General features: G+C 48.6%; 2 protein-coding genes across 8 annotated transcripts; both read left to right on the forward strand.

The window, feature by feature from the left end:
* The first annotated feature begins 1,631 nt into the window (after positions 1-1,631).
* Positions 1,632-13,322, forward strand: LOC125720072 (protein FAM53C-like). 7 transcript variants are annotated; one of them, XM_048995104.1, is made up of 10 exons: positions 1,632-1,749; positions 1,845-1,994; positions 3,499-3,610; positions 4,139-4,200; positions 4,310-4,450; positions 4,741-4,804; positions 5,876-6,069; positions 7,649-7,706; positions 7,899-8,815; positions 12,029-13,322. In XM_048995104.1, exons 7-10 carry the CDS (start codon positions 5,989-5,991, stop codon positions 12,323-12,325), a joined length of 1,353 nt encoding a protein of 450 aa, XP_048851061.1. In that variant the 5' UTR covers positions 1,632-1,749; positions 1,845-1,994; positions 3,499-3,610; positions 4,139-4,200; positions 4,310-4,450; positions 4,741-4,804; positions 5,876-5,988; the 3' UTR covers positions 12,326-13,322. The 7 variants fall into 7 exon arrangements, with proteins under 7 accessions (XP_048851061.1, XP_048851065.1, XP_048851059.1 ...); XM_048995108.1 differs by having other exon boundaries at positions 1,652-1,724; XM_048995102.1 differs by having other exon boundaries at positions 1,652-1,994; positions 5,922-6,069.
* Positions 13,323-13,769: 447 nt separating this feature from the next.
* On the forward strand, positions 13,770-22,660 carry LOC125719877 (C-terminal-binding protein 1-like). Its single transcript, XM_048994672.1, has 12 exons — positions 13,770-13,798; positions 14,031-14,183; positions 14,286-14,570; positions 14,950-15,077; positions 19,150-19,304; positions 19,476-19,620; positions 19,720-19,926; positions 20,039-20,253; positions 20,327-20,457; positions 20,771-20,898; positions 21,818-21,941; positions 22,030-22,660. The coding sequence occupies exons 1-12, from the start codon at positions 13,770-13,772 to the stop codon at positions 22,214-22,216; spliced, it is 1,887 nt and encodes a 628-aa protein (XP_048850629.1). The 3' UTR covers positions 22,217-22,660.
* The last annotated feature ends 220 nt before the right edge of the window (positions 22,661-22,880 follow it).

The raw sequence follows: 22,880 nt of genomic DNA on the forward strand, positions 1-22,880 counted from the left end.
CCCATAGCAGGAGAAGGAACCATGGAGTTGAGTTATTGTGTTAAAATGCTTCCAAGTGCACTACGACTTTACCCTTTATGAAATCCAACTGCAATTAATTGCCTGTAGTGTGCGTGTGCGTGTGTGTGCGCGCGCGCACCCTGCAATGAATATTGACATTCCTTTCAGATTAGGGGATCAGACAATCTATGACGTCATGGACACTTCTTTTCTTTTACAAACTACCTTAAAAGCGAAAGTATCCTGTGCTTGACTAAATAGTTCCGTTCTTCTTTTGCTTTGTCTGGTTTGTTTCCTTGAATGAAAGACGCATCCAGCTGTGTCACATTAACATTGGTGACACGTGCGTGATTATAGGAGACCTGACCAATCAGCACGCAGCAAGAAGTCAGTGCAGGTTATTCATCTTAAATGAAATCCAGGTCCCTTTGATTGAAATTGTAGTTTAGAAATCCTGTCCTGGTTAAAAGAGTCCCCCTTGACAGGGATTATCTGGTCACCCTGGTTGCCCTGCTTTGCGTCCATTGTTGTCTGTGACAGTCTTCAGGACTCTGGTAGCCCTGTGACTATTTGCAGAATAGGTAGATGTAACATGGATGCATGATCGTCTCAGGTAGATTTTTTTTCAACGGTCGCGCCACTTTTTCCGCAAAACATCTGCTGATTGCGCGTTTATTATTTTACTGGGTTACGAGGAACCAAACAATAAACTTGCGATAGATTGTAAGACATACAGGAATCTAAATTTCTCATAATTTCTCACATGCTACTGTCATAACACATATGATATTGACTGTGGTTGTCGTTTTACCTTCGAACTTGCTGTATTTTCTTCTTGTTTTGGATGGAAAAATCCGTGCTACCCACACAGACGCGCAACTCTTGTTAACGTCAGATTAAGTGTCTCGAACGGTATACAAAGGATATGAGGAAATCCCCGAATTATCTGTAAATTATGAAACTTGTAGTTGGAATAGAAAATAAAAACTAAAAATCCCAATAGCCTTCTCTATTTAGTTCTCTTTTTGGGCCATCTAGTGTCATCTGGATTAATATAGAAGTATTGTTGAAATTTAAAACAACCGGATTACAAAGCTCCGGCAGTTAAATGCATTACCCCTGATTATATGAGATAGATTACAGGGGTAGTTATAATACGAATATGATTGGGAACTACTGGAAATCTGTATGACCTTTTAAATTAAGAAATGTTAACCGATATTTCACACCCCAATATAATTCTATATCCGAAACAGTAGGTCCACCCTGCCACCCTGTGTTCATTTAGGACTGTGCTCAGGAAATCATTCTTTTGTTGGCTTCCATAACCTTTCCATTATCACCATTAAAATAGTAATAAAACCACGAGGGACTCATTAATAATTTCCACAATAAATTGCTGCTACTTTTCGCCACGGTTTCTCTGTAAACTACACTACCCATCATCCAAACAGCCGTATGATTTTTTTTTTTATTTCCCAGTGCGGGAATTATCCTTGTAATATCTAACATATTTTCAAATTAATAAATATAAAATAAAAATACGACGAGAATAAAAATAAATGTATCATTATCCTCTGATTATTTAATTGCAATAATGTATTATAATGTATATTCCCCACCCTCCTCCAGGAACACCTACGATGTGTTTATGAATTTCAGACGTCGGGCGAACGAATGAATTTTTACGGGCAGAGCGCATCTACCACAGTCACCCAGATGGAGTAAATATATATATACCTTCAAGCGGTACAAATCAAAATATTTGATCAATGCGTTTTTCCTTTTGTAATTCGTTTGCCTGGCTTGATAATGAATCGCAATTGTCTCGTTATGTCTTAAAGTGCAAACGCTGGAAACCCGTATATTGCAGTTGCGCTTCCCGGATGGTTTATCCCCTGCTAACCTGCTACCTTACTAGCAACATTAAAGGTTAGTCTAAGGCCCGAGGACGCAGCTTCGTGGGGCTCGTCTTTGCAAAGGAGGCTGACAAGGTAAATATTGTGTGAGCGGATGGTACAAAAAGCGTACTATGCATTTCAGTCCGGCCAACGCGGTTGTTAATCCGTTGCATGTATGGAGGGCTGCATTGATGCAAAAGCCTCACAAGCTAAGCAGCCAGGCATTTAACTGAAGCCATTTTGAAATGTTGCGATTTTGTCACGTTTTTGGGGTAGTAGCTGCTGCTCCAAGTGTGCAAATACACCATGAATTTAGAGATCGCGAATTTATAGCAATGGCCTTTAAATTGGTAATAGCTAGCGTCTAGCTAGCTATATGCTTGTTTTATATTTATTGCACGTTTACGTTTATGGTGTATGATTTGCTCCATTACAGGCACATAATTGTTTTATATCAGTATTAAATTAACGGCTGAATGGTTTTATTTAAAAATGCATATTTAAGGTCATATCTGTTTTGAAGGGGCTCGTGGCAGCGAGCAGCCATCAGCCCCGCTAATACAGCGACCATCTAAAAATAGCGCCCCGTTATTGACACAAACACCCAGCAACGGCAAGCGAGCCATATTTATCCTGCCAGTACGGCAAACTCATTCCGCCAGCGCTTAACGCGGGAATATGGCGACGGCTGCCCCGCTGGTTGCATGCACCGTGACTCGCTGTGGGGTTTTTGTGACATCGGGGCTGTGCGTGTGCAGCCATCCCTCCTTCGGCACCTCGGTTCAGCCCATTCTGCCAGGTGTCGTTGCCAAGGCAACCCGCCGAGGGGGGACTGCGCTCGTTCGCGCCGGCCCGAGCTCCGGCTTGGTGTGGGCGCGTGCAGACGCCAGGTCACGTGCCGAGGTGACCGGTGCCCGGTGAGATGGCCACGGTGTGCCTGGCTTTGTCCGCTTGGCATGGAGATGTGCAGCTTTGTACGTGCATGTCAAAGTAGGGAATATGCAAAGTTAAATTGGGCTTGTCTGGGTTAATACGGCGTATTAGGGGCAGGCTTCCAAATGTATAGTTCGGCCAGATGGTTAATAATAATAATAATAATAGTATTAGTAATATCATTAATTAATTTCTTCATTCATTATTATTATTATTGTTATTATGATTATTACTGGGCACCTGTTTTGATTTCCCAACATATCAGCACTGCTCTTCCCCACAGATGGTTATTTTATGTTCCAGATGAAAATGTGTATCTGGGATGTTAATCCGGTTCGTATGAGAAGGGGGTGTTAGCTTTGCTTTGGTTTTGTCATCCTGTAATGCATCTTCCCACCCACCTGTGGATCAGGATGGAAGCGCCCGGGTCTGAAATATTAATAACATATGCAAATGCCATTGCCTTTGTCTCATCTGGGCTCCTGGCCTGCAGTTTATTTTTTTTTCAATTTTATCCTTTTCGGAATGATTGAAGGAATGATGGAGGAAATAGGCACATTATCTTTTAGAGAAGTTTTGAAGGAATGGTCGCAGATTACTCCAGATAGCATACAACTATAGATTTCTGTAGGACGTTGAATTTAAGAGTTCTATTGTTTTGTAGGACTGTGGATTTTTGTACAGAACCGCAGGCGATGTGTAAAGTGACGAAGGGCAGTGGGATCTGCATGTTAAATGAACGGAAAGAGGCGGCTTATTCTTATTTCCTTCCTTAGGTGAGCGAATCTGTTGAAAACTTATACTTATAAACAATATGCACTATTTTGGTGGGACTTGCATGCAAGATATAGTTTTAAACCTTAAATTGTGAGCAGAAATCAGTATCTTTTTAAAAACTTTTTCCTCAAGCATCGATTATGTTAGTATTTTTGAGAAAGTAAATAAGACAATAATAGGATATATTGTTTATTATTCCATTATTGTTTATGTGTGGATAGATTTTTTTTTTCACCTACTTTAAACAATTGTGTTAGATTAAATTAAATAATTACGGATGAAACATCTTTAGATGTCTTTAAATACTCAATGCTTAATTTGTGCCGAATCTTGCAGACCTCTGGTTCAAAGTAGTCTGCACCTTCTGCCACCTCAAATGCTACACCCGATTGTAATAAAGATACATTTTAGCTTAACTTCGGAATAAATGCAAGCTGAACTAAAGAATTGTGTGCGAGTGTCAGTGTGTGTATTAAATCTATTATGTTGTATAATTTTTTCTTTTTGACATCCGATGACATTGGTAGGCCTCTGTTTCACTTATCTGAATTATCTGACTGAAAACCACACCACGGAGCGCAGATAAAAGGTGAGGCTACATGCAAGGTTGTTATAGCAAAACAACTAAAAGAAAATGTCGAAAACACAGAGTAATATTTTGAATTATTGATTTTTTATTTTTTTTTGTAAATCAACAGAGTCATCAGACACCAAGTAACGAAGCAGCGCATCTGACGGAAGAACAAGCAGAACCGGCGAGGAGAGGAGCGGCGTTTGGGTGCTGATGAGAAGGAGCGAGAGAAGTGCAACGCAGATGAAAAGTTTGATGCAACTAACAGGTGTCGACTGAAAATATTGCATTGTTGCGTGTTCCAGTGAATAATTGTGCATTGCGGTTGTTAAAGACCGATTTGTGTGCATGATGTCACGGTGTCTATGAGCTCGGGTATCGCAGAGTTTACAAAACTGAAAATTCTGCAATAATAACGTTATAATTATTATTATTATTCCTCCTTTGAATTCAAACATAGCTAGTCCTCCGCCTTCCGTTTGGTCCATTAAGTGGTCTGTTAATACGCTCCTCTAGGTTGTTAATTCAGTCAACATTAATACTCAGTTCTTCCGTTAGGCACATGAGAGAATCAGTGGAGTTGACACTGACTGAATTGTGTCTCACACCGCGCATCGGCAAGGTAAACGTCTGCTGCCCACTTCCGAGTGGGTGTCGTCTTTATGTATAATACGGAGACGAGATGAACTATGAAGCAACATCAAAGGGGTGGGAGATAGAAAAAAAAGACCTAGAAAATTGTGGGGTAATTGGAGGTGAGACTACGACAAAATTAATGCTGTGAAATTGCAGTGATGCAGCCCGACTGCCTTGATAAGGCAACTTAAAAAAAAAAAAAATTGGTTCTCGTCCCCTCCCGACCCGCCGAAATGCCTCCGACCCGAATTTTTTTTAATTTTTTTTTATTTCGTTAAAATCACATGGAAAATGCCCAAGAATGACGAAATTTGAATTTCCCGCACATTCCACATCGACGATTGATCCACATTGTGTAATCCTAGTCTTGGAATGGTTTCATGAACCTAAATTTGTCTCTACCTGAGATGGGCTGGTGCAAAGATTTAAATCTGGGGGAAGTGATGTGGTACATGTTCTTAAGTACTTGTTTGTAGAGTTGCGTTTCCTTGTTCAACCATTCAGGTTCCTGTATTTTGTAAATTCCTCGTGTTTTAACATGTTTTAATACACTTCCTTTCTAGATATATATTTTAAAATCTTGGTTGTTCATTTAGAATGGGAATGACAAACAGAATATTGGTTTCAAATAGTATCATTTTTATATTCACGAATGAAACATCAGCATAAAGTATCCAAATCCATAGTTGGGAAGGCATTTATGAGATACACATGGATCAAGGAATTTACATTCTTGTATTTTCTTACATTTAATATATTTGAAACGCAACAAACTGGAAGAACTGAGGAGGCGTACTAAGTAGGTCTGCTCTCTTCGGTATGTATTTTCAAATATGTATGTTCTTACATATTTGAAAGTCCAAACAGTCAATCAAAATTTGTAAAAAAAAAATAATAATAATCCCGCCCGCCCGACCCACCCCCTACAAAAAAAAAAAGGACGAGAACCAATTTTTTTTTTAAGTGGCCTAAGCGTCCAAATCTCCTCTGAGGTCATATTGGCTCCAGGGTCATTAACAGTTGTATGAATTAGTTGTATTTTTTCTACCCCCCCCAGGTGGTGTAATGGCTGTGATGTAAGCACTGCAGTCTCTCCCATCCAGACGCTGAGGTGTACGGACGGATGGGTGCTCCGGTCTCCTTCCCATCCCAGCTCCGTAGCAGCTTGCGATGGTAACATTCGTAACCGAGCACATCAAGAGCCCGAGTCTGGACAGCGAAACGCGCCGCACGGCTTTCTCCCCTGATCTGGTGAGTCCGTCCGCCCGGGTGTCCGCGAGTGTCTGACGCTTAACGCCTTTGGCCTTTTCGAATCGACCTCGTCTCCTTTGTGGGGTGACGCTGTATGTTGGTGTCGCAGTTCTAACAACCTCCCTGCGATATCCGACATGTCTCCTGCAGTCCAAAGCTCCCCTGAATTGTCCGTAGTGTGCGATTTGCGTGTGTGAGCACGTGTGTGCCCTGCGATGGGCTGGTATCCCGTCCAAGGTCCCCCCCCCCCCCCCCACCGCCTTGTGCCCAGTGCTGCCTGTGGTCCCCCGTGGCGATGGGTGGATGGATGCAGGGGTGTGAATGTGGAGTGTCTGCCCATCCAACAGAGACAGGCCAGATCATTAGTGATTTTATTTAATGGTCCTAGGGCTCTTCACAAGAGAAAATATGATTCAGTACCAGCTCTTTCAAAAACTAAAGGCTGATTATACTTCTGCATCGAGGCCCCACCGTGACCTTCGCAAGTGGCCTACGCCACTTCAGGCTCTTATACCCGTGTGTGTCTATCTGTGACGCGCAGCAATTACCGCGCTAAAACGCTACGTGACACATAGTTTCAGATGTGGCATTTATTGTCTTCCCGCCCTGCGATTTATACAATTGTTGCATCACGCGATTGAAACAGAAAAAAAACAAACAAACATTTAACTAGTAACAAAGTATCCATTTATCAAGTCCTGGGTGCTGTGCTGCTACAAACTTCCTGTAGACAATTTTGGAAAAATGTGAAGTGGCTACAAAGTTGCTCGTTATGCATTTTCCATTATAAGGTTAACGCCTATACTACTAGCATGCTAGGTGTAAATACTGCTTCACTTTCAATCAACAATATAAGCACACCTGGGAATTACGCTTTCGTTAGTCCCGTAAAAAACATGAATGCAGCCAAGCGGACCATCCATCCATCCATCCATCCATTTTCCAAACCGCTTATCCTATTGGGTCGCGGGGGCCCGGAGCCTATCCCGGAATCAATGGGCACGAGGCAGGGAACAACCCAGGATGGGGGGCCAGCCCATCGCAGGGCACACTCACACACCATTCACTCACACATGCACACCTACGGGCAATTCAGCAACTCCAATTAGCCTCAGCATGTTTTTGGACTGTGGGGGGAAACCGGAGTACCCGGAGGAAACCCCACGACGACATGGGGAGAACATGCAAACTCCGCACACATGTGACCCAGGCGGAGACTTGAACCCGGGTCCCAGAGGTGTGAGGCGACAGTGCTAACCACTGCACCACCATGCCGCCCCCCAAGCGGACCAATCACAGTTATTGTAGTTTGCTTTACCGCGATGTGTAGTTAATTTCTGGCTAAGGTGTAGGGTCCATGACTATACCGTCTTCACAACGTCAATTTCATGCAGAAGCATAAATCAGCCTTTAGAAGGGACCCCCCCCCTTCCCCAAGACTTCTGACAGTTCCACCCCCCCAGTCTCCTGGTAAACGCCCCTGGATGGACACGCTCTGCTTTTTCTCTGCTTGTGTTCCGCTCCTGCCTGTCCTACTGTGTCCTCTGTCCCCCATCCTGTGACTGTGTCTGTCTTCCAGTGTACAGTGGACCCCGACAGCCCAGGAATTTGCCGTTCCACATATGGATTGATGCCAGGTGAGCAGTGGGGTGGGTCCAGCAGGGTCAGCTGGGTCTCAGAGCAGGAGCATCACTGGGGGGCATGAGAACCACGGGGAGGCTAATTTCCTGTTTGCGTTGTATCATTTAGCCATTTCTTTATGTCCTATTTTTTTACTTTTTGCATTAACCCTTTTATTTGTGCCCGTTCTTACTCCTCCCCCCCCCCAGAAAGCAGCTATTGGCAGCTGTGCCCTCCTCCCAAGCCTGGCCTGCAGGGGGCGCTCAGCTCCAGTTTCCCCCCTAACCCGGTTCCCCTGGGCCCTCCCACGGCCTCCCTCCCCGAGAGGGATGGCTCCCGGCAGCTTGCGGTCCCCAGCCCTCCGGCAGGCGGCCCACCCCTGGGCGGAGCTCCGGCCCCGCCTCCGGTCCCCCCGCCGCCCCCGGTTCCGCCGGCCCCCCCGCCTCCCTCCAAGCGGCACTGCCGCTCGCTGTCGGTACCCGAGGACCTGGCACAGTGCCGCCTCACTTGGAGGCCCAGCGCCTCCAAGATCTGGACGCCGGTAAAGAGGCGCTGCCAGAGTGGGGAGTGTGCAGGGGGGGCGTGTCCTCTGCGGGCGTCGCCCAAGCCGGCTCTGCACTCCTCCTCCAGCCCCACTTTCTACAGCCTGGCACTGAGCCCCGACTCGCCGCTGCCCTGGGGTTTCCCCTGGGATCCTGCCGACGCCTCCGCCACCACCGCCGTCGCCACTGGCGGCAGCAGTAGCTGCTGCTGCTTCTTCGCTCCGCCGTACTCCTGCTCCTCCTCACCCTCCGCCCTCTCCGCGCCACCAGCCGCCCAGCGCCGCTTCTCTCTCTCACCGGTGCACATCCTGGAGGCCGCCGCCCACTTCCTGCCGCCGGGCCCGGCCCCGCCCCGCGCCGCCTCTGCCGCTGCTGCCGCCGCCCGCCCGTGGGCTGTGCCCCCGTCGCCCTCGTCCGCCTGCAGCACGCCCTGCTCGCTGCGCCGCGCCACGCCACCGCAGCACCCTCGATGCCACTCGCAGCCCTGCGATCTGCTCCTGCGCAAGCCGGGCCTGAAGCGCCGCCGTGACCCGGAAACGAGGCCCTGCGCCCGGCCCGAGCTCGACTTCAGCAAGATGACGCAGGTTAGCGCCCACGGACACCAGCCGCTGGGGGACTACTAGCAATTAGCAATTAACTGTTAGCCGTTTGCAGTTATTACAGACCCGGTTGAGGATGTTATCATGAACTGCTAGGCTGCACTGCTCTTTCCCAGTGGCCAAGAGGGGTGTTCCACAAAGCTGGCCTCCATGCTTAGCTAGATAACTTGTCAGATTTAAGGTAGTCTGAGCTAAATGTAAGGGAATGAAAATAAAGTTCATTCAGCCCAGGCAACCTTAAATCCAACAAGTTACCTGACTACTTTCTAAAACACCCCCCAGGATTTCTCAGTCAGGGTTGTCCAATAGGAATGCTCCTTATCAAAACTCTTATTGGACGATCATGACTTCTAGCTTAAGTTAACCCAGCTAACTGAGAAATCCTGCTTTGTGGAACACCTCCCAGGTCTTCACCCCCCCGGAAAGTGTGCCTGATCAGACTGGTCAGACTATTGCAGCCTTGATAAATTCAGTAGGGGGCGCACGGTGGTGCAGTGGCTAGCGGTGTCGCGTCACACCTGTGGAGCCCAGGGTTCGGGTCTCCGTGTATGGAGTTTGAATGCTGTCTTTGTGTTGTCATGGGGTGTATTCCAGCCCCCCCCCCACCCACAGTCCAATAAGTCCACAAGGTGGAGTTGCCAAATTGTCTGTAGGGGTGTGTCATGGGCCCATTGTAACCATAATATCGTTCAACCTGGTATTGGACAAAGCCATGTATAGATCTCATGCAGACAGAGGACTGTGAGCAAACTTGAGCCTGTTGTACACATGGTTTCATACTCCAAGTATAGCACTGCGGATTTATGGCACAGAAACCAGTTTGGGCTCTTGCTGCAGTTTGGGCACAGTGGAACAGAGTATAAATGGCACTGGTGGGCTTTGGGCCCAGTCTGAGCCCTCAGCCCTGTTTGTGTGAAATGCAGCTGCTTGTCATAGTCACGTGACCACTTCGTATGCCACTGTCCTTCCAGTTACCTGTAACGTAAGACCGCACTGCCATCCTGTCCCAGAATGTGTCCCTTCATCAGGCTGCGGATCACTGCCGATTTCGATCGAGCGTAAAGTATTAACTGGATATAATCTAACAGATACTGGCATTGTGATGCGCTGCACGAGGTCATGCAGAAGAAGAGCAGGCGAAGATAGAAAACTGTTTGGAAAGATGTGATTCCGAAGTGTACGGAAGAAACCCGACTAACCGCCATGATCTCTGAGTCTCAGGAGTTCATGTAGAGCCGTTCCGATGTAATTGTCGTTTCGGCTATAAATCCGACATTGGTTTTTGATAGTTGTGACGAAAAAAACTTCATTTCCCAGAATGCTTTAGTGGCCAAGACCGTTCGCCTTAAGCCAGAAATTGCATTACCGTCAGCAGCTTTCGTGTGTCCTATGATGACGCTGGCCCTTAATAAAGATGGCTTGCCCTTGCCCTGCTCTGCCATGTGGCCCGTCTCCCTCCACTCTAATACTCACTCGGATGCAGTCTTAGTGTAAGTGAGTTAACATGCAATAGGGGAAGCAAGAGTGCATAATGGGGACCAAGTTTTAAAATCGAAGGTCACACTCCACAGAGAGTAGAGATGCTGCTTTAGCCATTTACTTAATGGATGACTGTAGCCTGGAGACTGACCCATTGAAGTTTTTGAAAGCTGGTTTTACTGTATCGGAATCATTATCTGTACATTTTCAGTACTTTCCATATTGCATCGTGGCCCCCTAAATGTTTTTCAATCAATTTTCCCAGTAAAAATTTGGCTGTTTATCTTGAGTGTTCACTGAATTTCACGTTAAAGCAGGGGTAGGCGACCCCGACGCTGGAGGGCTGGTGACCACCAGGTTTCCCATCCTGGCTTTAATGGGACGGTGAAAATTCAAGCATGAGGGCCTGGGTAGAGGTACAGTCTTGCTCGTGGGCATTTTGCTTGCACAAACATGTTCTCAGGGCAGAAGGAAAAACTGATTGGTTCAGAGAGAACCAATTAAACTGTAGAGGAGGCGGGCCCAAGCAACTATATGTGTCAGGACCAAGACATGTCATTGGTAGGCCCCGCCTCCTCTAGTTCCCTGGGCCCACGTCCTCTACAATCTGATTAGCTATCTCTCTGTACTAATCATTTCCTCCTTAAGTAAAACTCCCATGAGCTACGGTCTCTACCCCGCTTCCCTAAACTGTGCCACGCTGAGACAATTAATCCTTCACTGCTGTCCCAGTCATGACTTGGGTCCGAATTTGTCCTGCCACCTTGTGACTGGATTCATGCCCAGACCCCGATGTGACAGCAGCCAGCTGCCAGGTAGTGGCAGGAAGGCCAGCATCCCTGTTTCAGTTCTGGCATCATGCTGCCAAACATTTTACATGTTTGCATATAGCTGCTCTGATTCTGAATGTCTTGGCAGAAGGAAAATTCTTCCTTGTTCTTTCAGCCTCCTGTACTGGTGTTTCCCTAAAGATACCTTTCGGTTTGATTCTCGTAACACTTCATTGAAAAGGTCGTAGTGTGTGAGGGTTTTATTGGTTTTGGGCCTTGTGTTAGTTTTTTATTGGATCTGGCGCCCCCTGCTGTGGAAGCATCTGTCCTGCAGGTGTCTCCCTCCTACCTGCCTACTGGAACAACATTAGGCTTGACTACTATACTATTGTTTTGTGATTTGTAAGATTCCACCCATGTTAAAGTGTGTTTGATGGGAATATGTGGTATAATAACTATGAAATGATGATACATTATGTTCAGTATTTTTTAGATTATTTTGTAATACATTTTGTAAGGTTTTGGATTGATTAACTGAGATTAAGTCCAGTTTAGGTCAGTTTTCGTAATGACTCATAAGTCTAAGAGTCCTGAGAAACGCACATGATGTCATAACTTATGTCATAATCGTCTCGCGTTGTCGTGATGTTGGGCGGGGCCACCCAATCTGACCTCAGTTTTGGTGGCAGCTTTCTAACCATAGAGTCATCGCATCACTACCACATCTGTGCACACAAAGCAGCATAGCAGCAGAAATGTCACCAACATTTCCTGTGTTTTTTTTTCCATATCTCTGTTTATAAGTATGCTGCACGCAATTGTCTCACGCTACAGGACTCTTGCTTTAGCAGAGAAACGCTGGTGGAACCAGACACATAATCTCATTTCCGGTTGTTGATCATATGACCTGTTACAATCTTTCATTTAGTGTAATTGTATCCCTCTGCAGACTCGGAGTAGTGACCCGCTGAGCCTCATGGAACAAGGCAGGCTGGGCTACAGCGAGGACTATGGGGGCGCGGAGCCATTTTGGAGGGACTTCCGCGGGTCGTTTTCCCCGGCTGAGGGGCTGGGGCGAACGAGCATCGGGCCACTGAGCGAGAGCGAAGAGGAAGGGGAGGAAGAAGAGGGCGAGGAAGAAGAGGAGGAGGAGGAGGAAGCTAAAGGTAGCAATGAAGGGGGGCAGCAAAGTGTTTTTGAGAGGGACTGTACGGATCTGGACCTGACCCTCATTGAGGAGAATTAATACGGTTCGTGGGATGTCCATTCTCCATCGCCAGCATCCGAAGCTCTGCTTCCGTTGCCTCAGTCCGCTTCCTCCATGTGGGAAGGGGCTCTCAGGAACTCGGCTGCCCTTCAGGCGGACACAAGCAGGGTCAAAAAAGAAAAAAAAGAAAAAAAAAAGATGAGACATTACCGAGAAGAATGAATGCAGATCGCCCCATTCGCTGTTCCTGCAAAGGAATCCATTCCGTGACCCGGGGAAGTCAGGTGCCGCAATGCTAACCAATTGGAGTGCTGGAAAAGCGAGACGTTCCTACGCCGTGTATTATGGGTATAATGTCCTCCACTATCCCACTGCGAACTGACAGAGAGGAACATGGCGGTAGACTGTCGTGGCTGGTGCAGCCATTCACGTGTTCCTTCCATCTATCCACCATCACTTTCTCCTACTTGTGTGATTTGGAGTTTATTTTCTTTTTGTAGCAAAAGACTTTTACTTTTTATATACTGGATTTCTTTTTTTGTTTCCAGTTGTGAATATAAAGAGATGTCTGTACCACATTGCACACTTCCATTTCTGCAGTTCTTTCTACCCTCTATTAATGTCCCCTGGGAGTCTGCATAAGCCTTAAGAAAACACCGGATTTGTTTTCGCAGTATTACAAATTGGAACTTGTAGGTGTTCTATGGGTTATTTGATATTTTCTGCTGTTTTTCTTAATCTGTATGACCTCATTTTTTTGCTGGGAAAAAAAAATGGATAATGGACTGTATTTGGAAGGTTTAATGAACTGAAAGAGCTGCCATTGTATTCTGAGGGCACAAAGTACTGTTGTGTTGTACAGTGATTGTTTGGTTAATACCATTGTTTTTATTTTTATTTATTTTATTTGTCAAGGTGCCACCTAGGAGGAGGAGTGAGATGTTGGTATCTTTATGGAGATTTTTTTTATGTGTTACAGAATTGCAGTTTGTGTACAAATAAAGTTTATTGAAGATTATTTTACAATGAAAGAGAATGCCCTGCTTCATTTTTTCTCATGGGTGATTACGCTGTGCCTGGTTTTATTCAGACGTTTCTTTAAATGCATTTCTGGGTAAATTCCTCTCCCCGTGTGTCAAACTATGAGAAGGAATGTAAGACTCCTGTGTACTCAGTCAAATTAACAGAAATATTCGGGACCATGACAATCATTTCTCCCTCTCACCTGTTCACGTCCTTTTACATACGGCTTTTACCTGTTTCCCGTATTAGTCTGGTCATCAGGAATGTATCAGCGGTATGTTTGTAGCCTTTGATTTCGGTTTCAAATCCATGCAGTCTCGTACGGCTGTACGGAATTCAAAATGGGAGAGCAAATAACCTAAACGACATTAGTAATGCATGGAAGAGTGCTCGGTTAGCTGCAGAGCACGAAGCCAGGGCGAGCATGTTTTAGCGTGCCAAAAAAAGCGGACGCTAGAGGATGGCGCAAGAGGCAACGAAGCAGTACAAGTAGGCACACAAAGTATGATGAGCGAAATGCCAGACATTGAGGGCATTTTAGATTCCCAAGAAAGACGACGTATGGTCAACTCCAGCGAAACGCTAATTTGCGGGTTGCAAATACCTCGGGCCTTTTAACGTCCTATGCAGGACGTGCAGCCACGTGATGCAGCATATCATATGCATGTAAAGTCTGTACTGTGACCTGAGGTGACGTTTGACCTGTGGGTCAATTTGTCAGCTGGGCGGCTCGGCGCCTGACCCGCTATCTGGGTCCCGCCTGCAGTACCTCGGCTTCCGCACGGGGGCGCCGCCCCGTCTTGGGCTCTGGCGCCTCGCGGGAGCTCCTCTCCTTCTTCGCCACACACACTCCTCGACCGCCGCCCAACCAACGGTTTCCTCTCTCCCCCCCCCCTCCCGCCCCCCGCCACCTTTTCCTCTTCTCATGGCCGTCAAAAGAGAGTGAAGGCTGCCGAGCTCCTCACGGTTAACCCTCCGGAGGCCGCGAAGCTTTGCGTATCCGAGTGAAGCGCGTACGCGGTGTGCCGAAAGCGTCGCGCCAGGCCCAGTTTCCTCGTAGTTGTCGGCGAGAGTCGGGGGCGGAGGTTGGGCACTCCGGGCTAGCGTTAGCCTTAGCTTTAGCTGCGGGGCTTTGCGCCACGGCCAGCACGGCGGCCGCTCCGCCGGACCTCGGCAGTAGCTCTACCCGTCCTCGCATTTCCTATCCGAGGCATCGACAGCGCCGTGTCCCGCCTGGGAGCCGCTGCACCCCGCTGACGAGGTAAGCGTATGTTGCTGTAACCCGCTACGTGACATTTTGAAGCCCAGTGTGGCTCTCTGACTGGTTAAGTTCACCCGGCTGTGCGGTGGCTGTTTCTTTGCCGGCCGGCTCTGCATTACAGCCGGCCGAAGCTAGACCCACGAAGCTGCCCGAGCACCGCCGAATACGGCCGGCGCCCTGTGCCCTTACCGAGGCGTTATAACGCGTCAGCGTGCTTCCCAGGTTATGTCCCGGAGGCTTTCGTGTTTGGGGTCTCTGTCTTGCCGGCATGTTCCTATCGTTAAACCTGGCGTGCATTAGGCAGAGTGAAAGACCGTGTCACGGTGGAGGGGTCTCTCCGGATTTATGAAACCTCTTCCCCCGCTTCTGTCTTTCCCAGGGAGGTGGTGCGTACTGAAGGGTTTCATAGTGGTCGGCGCTGTGGCGGATCGGGCGGAGTCCGCCGGTCTGCGGCCCTTATGGATAAGCATAAAGTCAAGAGGCAGAGACTGGATCGCATCTGTGAAGGTCAGTAACGTTCCTGAAGATTGCGTTGCTCCGTGGGCAGCAGGAGACGCACCTCAGCGCATGAATTAGTAGAAAGACGTATTAGATGGTGGAATCTGTGGGATTTGCACTTGAGGGCAATTAAGCAATATTGTGATCGCGAGGTGTCTATTATGCTGTATGCGTGAATTGCAATTTAAAGGTCTGGAGAATGGCTTTCTGTGACAGATCTGTTTGAAGGGAAGGACTTGGAAGAACAGGACAGTGTAAATTAAGCCTATTGCCCCAAAGAACAGAATCCTTAAGTGGCAGGTTATGTAATGGGGGTGTATGAATTATTGCCAAGAAACATTTGTTTTTAGTTTAAAAAAACAAAATAAAAGCACATGTTTTAATGTCACTTGTCTTGGTTCTTCAGTTAGGCAAATCAGAGTAAATGCAATCTTGTTGCCTGCAAGAACATCACCTTTATTTTCATTAAGTAAATGATTTTGGTTAATTTGGAGCAGCGTTCTAGGTGATGTTGCCGTTGCTGTGAGGCATTTATATTTTTTTTATTGTGGTGATTGTCACCTAGTTCTTGTGTTGATTCCTTGTAAAAATAGATTACAGGAAGAACAGTAGTCTCAAAAACCTTTCACTTTCTGTAATTTGTATGAAGTTTCAGTAAAGGATTGAATAATTGGTAATTTAATGGTGACACTGAAAGATGGATAAGATGGTCTGTTTGTGAGATGAGGAATTTGTGCCAAAACATGTGTTCAAAACTTCAGAATGTTTTGTTGCCTGGAGGTAAGGAATTGGAAAATCACCACATTGTATGAGTACTTGGCATGTAATGTAAATGTTTACTTGCATTACAGAAAACATTTCGGTGCAGTTGCCGGTTCTAATCCTTACATTTGTTTGTGTCTTTTGTTTTCTGGGTAGTTTGTTTTAAAGACTTGTGGCAACTGTAAATAATGTCTGTCTATCACTGGATTCAATATGTGATATTAAAACGTAAGGAATGTGAAGATTTTAGAAATTAGGAGAATTTTATTTCTCTTTTCTTCTATTTTATGTGGAGAACCTGCGGCTAACTTACCCTAACTTTTCAAGTCAAGAAACAAATCAAAGTACGATAATCACCACACACTTTAGTTGGGGGGGTGGGGGCAAAACAAACAATAACTATAGACTATATATGTCCTACGGTATAGGACACATGCTACGGGGTTCTGTTCCCTGTGCTGCGTCTGTACTCGCTCTGAGCTCAAGGTGCATCTTTTCAGAACCGTCAAAAAAAACAATAGATAGCCGGCAGTCGGTATTACTCTGTTGGTCAGTGAGACTATACAAAAGCTGAAAAAAACGCCTTACTTTGAAGTATGTGAGGTAAAAATGTGGTTTATAAATGTGGCACTTTTTATAGCATGTGAAATATAGGCAGGCCTGCTCCTGGGTGTTTGTTTACTCTTTGTTTATCTTTCAAATGTGCTGCCTGGGAGAATATATCTATGTCTCTGGGTTGCATGGAAACACTTTTTGTGTTGCTGTAAATCGTATTGGCACAGATACGGTTCACGCTTTCCGGTCCGAGGTCTCAGCGTGCCGTTACCTCCGAGCCGGATCAGAATTGGGGGTGGAGGAGAGCTGAGGATCTGTCAGCTTTTGTGAAGGTGGGGAAACAGGCCTCATTGTCTGGCGTGATTAATTGCACGCTTTACCTGTTCCCTAGACGGAACTGAGCTGAGTAATGCTTATCTGCTTAAATGCCCTTCAAGTCACTGAAAAATAACTTGCGGAGGGGGGGGAATCAATGCAGTGGCTTTGATATGATGCTGCCACATGCAGAAATGTGGATATTTGTAAGTGGGCTCCTTTTAAAATAAGAGAGAAGCTGAACTGCTTGCAGCCCCGCCTCTGTATGCTAATGAGGTCAGCGCTGGTTGGCTGGCGATGAATAGAGGCCGTGCCCGATTGGAGCCACGGGGTGGGGGGAGGGAGTGCGTGACGGCTAGACAAGCACACCCTTGACTGCAAGTGTAAGCGGAGCAGTTAACGGTGGCATCCTAGTGCACTGCAGCATGCAAGGTTGGAGCTCTGAAAGCCTTTTTGTATTGTCTTAGTGAATGAAAGGAATCCGATGGGGGCTGCCTGCCTTTTTTGGGCATTTATTTTTCTCCCCCCTTTAAATAGTGCCCTTGAAGCTGCCATGGAAATTGTGGTGCGTATGTGAGGGAGATTGGGAGCGGCATGTCGTGGCATTGTGTCTGACCCCACCCCCACCACCCCGGTGCCATGTGGCCGAGGAGGACGTGCATGCGTTGAATGGACGATGTCGTGGCCTGCTGAAGTCCCCCAACCCCCCCCCCCCCAGTAGAGTGACACGTGAGAGGCCTGTGTATCTGTCTGTGTCCTCCCAGCCATCGGAGTCGTCCTTTTGTGTGTGTGTGTGTGTGTGTGTGTGTGTGTGTGTGTGTGTGTGTTTCTTTCCTTTTTCCCTAGAAACAGGAAGTGCCCCTTAGTGAAAATGCGTGGAAGATTCTTATTTACTATGGCATATGAGAGGTTTCTGTTGAAGTAGCCCTATGTGATGTTTTGTGGATGCGTGGTTTTCTCTAGGCACCGCTATAAACTCCCTGAACTCACTTGCCTTCCTCAACAGGGAAGAATAGCCCCTCCTTTTTTTGTCCCTAATCTTTTCATCTCATTCCCTCCCCCGGTGTCTTGCTGGAGGCCAGAGTGCCTTCAGTTTTATCTGTATCCGCCACGTCCCTGTGTACTCTGAGCGCATGTGCGCAAAAGTTAGCGGCTTGCGCTTCAGCTGTCGTCGCTGACGTGCGTGGAACACCCCCATCGGGTCCTCTGTCCTGAATATCCACTACTGGCCTTTTGCGGGTGCCATCTTGCTAGTCTTCACGAATGGTCTGTGACTCCCTCGGCATATATTTGTAGAGCCAGTGGCGCGTGTGCCCGCGTGTGTGCATGCATGTGTGAGACAGAGAGATGGTTAAGCCTTGAGTTTGAAGCAGATCAATCATCATGTTAAATTATAACCGCTTGACTGGAATTCTGCCTCCGGTGTCTGGGGGTGGTACTGTCCTGATCGCTGTTGAATGACTTGCCATGGAATTCTTTGGTTCTTTGGTTTTCTTTATGGGAGACTTTGTTAAACAGCAGGGAATGCAGCTCCTGATTTAGTTCCTGGGGAATTACCCATAAGGCCTTGTTATTAGCACTCGGCGCTGTAGAGCTGACAGCATTGGTGTGGCAAGCAGCTTCATCACGCTGCCCGCCAAGGGTCACGCCGCAGCCAGACAGCGCTGATCTACAGCACGGCTGCGAGTGCAAAACCTTGTGCCGCGAACCGTAGTGTCGAATGCGAGTGCGAAGGTGCAGAAAGTCTGCAGCCCTCTCAGAAAAAAACTCCTTTTCAGAATTATGACTTCATTAAGGCTGTAAGACATCTGACTATGTAATGTCACGGTAGGCAGCATTATCATCGAGTCAGTGTTAATTAGGTACCTGCTTTCTGAACGCTGTCACTGATATTAAAATAACATAGTGAACGAGAATACAATCTTGCCTGTAGTTTTGTACCTCTAGGGGTATTGCATAGCTTTCTTTTAATCGTAGAAAGTCTGATGTGCTGAAATGTTTATTTGGTTTTTGTGTTTAGGATTGGTTTGACGTATGCTTTTCTCAGTTGTGAATATAGAATATATGTATATATATATTCGTCTAATCTAATTGTCCTAAATATAAAACTTGTTGTTTTCCTGACTAAATTAACCGTCCATTAACTGTTTTGTGTGTCAGCCTGTATATGTAGTCCTGGCTTCCTTCTGAGAAATTTTCGGGGCGCATCTATTTCCAGCGTTTTCACACCAGCATCTGTGTGCTTGAGCACCAGGGTTGAGTGTTTTTGTGTCTTATTTAAAAAGGGCTTTTCTAAGAATGAGGAACGAGGGTGTCTGGCAGCTTGTGAACTTCGCGATGAGGTGAGAGCTACTCCGAATTTGAGAAGTCGCGTTAAAGAGGAGCCGCTCACTCTGCCATTTTTACGAGCGTCGCCTCTGAAACCGGCCTTTCTGTTTGTCCCATCCAGGCATTCGCCCGCCAATCTTGAACGGGCCGATGCACCCGCGCCCCCTGGTGGCGCTGCTGGATGGGCGCGACTGCACTGTGGAGATGCCGGTCCTGAAGGACGTGGCCACCGTCGCTTTCTGCGATGCCCAGTCCACCCAGGAAATACACGAGAAGGTGGCCGCCGTCCTCCTCGCGACCTCTGACCCCGATCCACGCTCACTCACTCACTCACTCACTCACTCACTCACTCACTCACTCACTCTCTCACTCTCTCACTCTCTTGCCCCCTCTGGCCAATGGAATGGCCGCTGTGCCTCTCTGACATGCCCGGTGCCCTCCCTGCAGGTGCTGAACGAGGCAGTCGCCGCCCTCATGTATCACACCATCACACTGTCACGGGACGACCTGGAGAAGTTCAAGGGGCTGCGTGTGATCGTCCGCATAGGCAGCGGCTTTGACAACGTGGATATCAAGGCTGCCGCTGAGCTCGGTGAGCGTCCGGGGCTGCCCCCCCTTAGGGCGATCCCGCCCCCCTCGCAAGCCTCCAAACCGCGCTCATCTGTCTCCGTTTCCCTCCCCGGGCGGCCAGGCATCGCGGTGTGCAACGTGCCGTCCTCATCCATCGAGGAGACTGCGGACAGCACACTCTGCTTCATCCTTAACCTGTATCGGCGTGTCACCTGGATACACCAGGCTGTCCGCGAGGGCACGCGAGCCTCCGGCGTGGAGCAGATCCGGGAGGTGGCCGGCGGCGCCGCCCGAATCCGGGGAGAGACGCTGGGAATAATCGGCCTGGGTGAGGGAGCCGGAGGCGTAAACGTTTTTGTGGAGGTGGGGATGTCAGAGTGCTGACAGATGGGTCCAGGATGGGTGGTAGCTTTGCCTGATACCGCCTGGTCCTCCTGCAGGGCGTGTTGGCCAGGCGGTGGCGCTGCGCACTAAGGCGTTCGGCTTCAACGTGATCTTCTACGACCCGTACCTGCCGGACGGCGTCGAGCGCTCGCTGGGGCTCCAGCGCGTGGCCACGCTGCAGGACCTGCTCATGCACTCGGACTGCGTGTCGCTGCACTGCAGCCTGAACGAGCACAACCACCACCTGATCAACGACTTCACCATCAAGCAGGTGCGCAGCCCCGAGCCGCCGGCCCCGTTACCCGCCACCAGGGGGCGAACCTAACTAACCTTTCTGCGTGCAGATGCGACAGGGCGCCTTCCTGGTGAACACGGCGCGGGGAGGGCTGGTGGACGAGAAAGCTCTGGCCCAGGCGCTGAAGGAGGGCCGGATACGAGGAGCCGCTCTCGATGTCCACGAGACCGAACCGTTCAGGTCTGCTTTTGCTCATCGCGATCTCGATGGGGGAGACGTAGAGGGATTCTGACCGTATGCAAACGAGCTGCACGCACTAATGCTTGTACAGAGCCTTCTCATTCCATTTATAGTGGATCCAGTAGGTTATTGGTTCAGTGTTCGGTACAGTGTAAGATTATAGGATGATTTTAAGGCTAAACCAAAGGCAGAGACATGTTTTAAGTTTTTTGATTGCAGTTACAGATTTTTTCCCTATGTTTTTATCACATTGTGGGGACCAAATGTCTCTGCAGTGTAATATATGCATAACCTACTCACCCTGCACCCCCAGCTTCGCCCAGGGCCCCCTGAAGGACGCCCCCAACCTGATCTGCACCCCACACACATCCTGGTACAGCGAGCAGGCGTCGGTCGAGGCCCGGGAAGAGGCAGGCAGAGAGGTGCGCCGCGCCATCACAGGTACCTGCGGCGGGGGCTGGATGTAATGTTGACCTTCTGCTTATGAGCTCTTCATCACAAGGTTGCTGTAATTTGAATTCATTATCTTATTTGGTTAGGTTATCTTATTTGACTGCTGTCTGGGGTCGAGACCCTGCCTTGACCCTGTCTTCCCTTACTGATGACTGCTGTCTGGGGTCGAGACCCCGCCTTGACCCTGCCTCTCCTTACTGATGACTGCTGTCTGGGGTCGAGACCCTGCCTTGATCCTGCCTCCCCTTACTGATGACTGCTGTCTGGGGTCGAGACCCCGCCTTGACCCTGTCTCCCTTTACTGATGACTGCTGTCTGGGATCGAGACCCTGCCTCCCTTTACTGATGACTGCTGTCTGGGGTCGAGAACCCGCCTTGACCCTGTCTCCCTTTACTGATGACTGCTGTCTGGGATCGAGACCCTGCCTCCCCTTACTGATGACTGCTGTCTGGGATCGAGACCCTGCCTCTCCTTGCTGGTGACTGCTGTCTGGGATCGAGACCCTGCCTCCCCTTACTGGTGACTGCTGTCTGGGATCGAGACCCTGCCTCCCCTTACTGGTGACTGCTGTCTGGGGTCGAGACCCCACCTTGACCCTGTCTCCCTTTACTGATGACTGCTGTCTGGGATCGAGACCCTGCCTCCCTTTACTGATGACTGCTGTCTGGGATCGAGAACCCGCCTTGACCCTGTCTCCCTTTACTGATGACTGCTGTCTGGGATCGAGACCCTGCTTCCCCTTACTGATGACTGCTGTCTGGGGTCGAGACCCCGCCTTGACCCCGTCTCCCTTTACTGATGACTGCTGTCTGGGATCGAGACCCTGCCTCCCCTTACTGATGACTGCTGTCTGGGGTCGAGACCCCACCTTGACCCTGCCTCCCCTTACTGATGACTGCCATTTAGGCCGCATCCCTGACAGCCTGAAGAACTGTGTGAATAAGGAGTACTTGGCCACCTCCCAGTGGATGGGTTTGGACCCGGCGGGGGGTCACACAGAGCTGAACGGAAGTGCTGCTGCCGCCTACAGGTGAGGGGGAGACGCAACAGGGGCCGAGGTTGCTTAGCGACTCCCGTGGCAGGGATTCAATACCAGGTGTCGTTGCCATTTCCCATAGGTTCCCGGCTGGCCTCGCCATGACGCCGGGTGGCCTGCCGGTGGCGGGAGCCACAGGGGAGGGGATCGTCTCGGGGGGGCTACCCATAGCCCACGGCATTGCCCCCATTACCCGGCCCCCCCACACCCCATCGCCAGGGCAGCCCTCCAAGGCAGAGACAGAGAGAGACGTGTCGGCTGACCAGTAGCGGACAGTGACATTCCGTGCCCCCCGCCCCCTCATGCCCCCCCCCACCACACCCCTCCGCAGGTTGAGTGACACTGACATGCTGCCCTGCTTCACCCTTTCACACTCCCAGGTTTTCCTCTCATCCTTTCATTCTGTGGTCACTCCATCCGTTCTACCTTTTTGTTACTACCCCCATTTCTCTCTCTCTCTCTCCCCCCCCCCCCCCCAACACCGTGATAAGCAATAACAGTTTTCTCAAGGATTTAGTTGTGTGGTTTGCGTGTTCTTTTTTTATTACCTTTTTTTGGCCATGTCAAGACATTTCCTTAAGCCGATTTTCTTAACCACACTGTGTCTGTCGGACTCTGCAGTTGTTTCTCAGGCTAAACTCTGGCATTCGTTAGTCCAGTAGAAAGAAAATTCTTCTCAAACTGTTTAAAAAAGAAAAATCCCTTTAAGTGAACTTGATGTTCGGTAACTGCTTGTCTCTGTGTGATTAACATTTTGTAATTTGCATCGTCGGACAGCCGGGGGCTCTCTTGTGGACAGTGGACACCCTTAAGCTACAGTGTAATTCTGGCATTTTTCCTCCCGTACATTTCAGACCCCCCCCACGCCCCCCCCCCCCCCCCCCCCCCCCACAGATTTCAGGTGAGCTTAGCATTGTCCTTTTAACGTGATGT

The sequence above is a fragment of the Brienomyrus brachyistius genome, chromosome 24 (genome assembly GCF_023856365.1).
Source record: "Brienomyrus brachyistius isolate T26 chromosome 24, BBRACH_0.4, whole genome shotgun sequence".
NCBI classification, from domain to species: Eukaryota; Metazoa; Chordata; class Actinopteri; order Osteoglossiformes; family Mormyridae; genus Brienomyrus; species Brienomyrus brachyistius.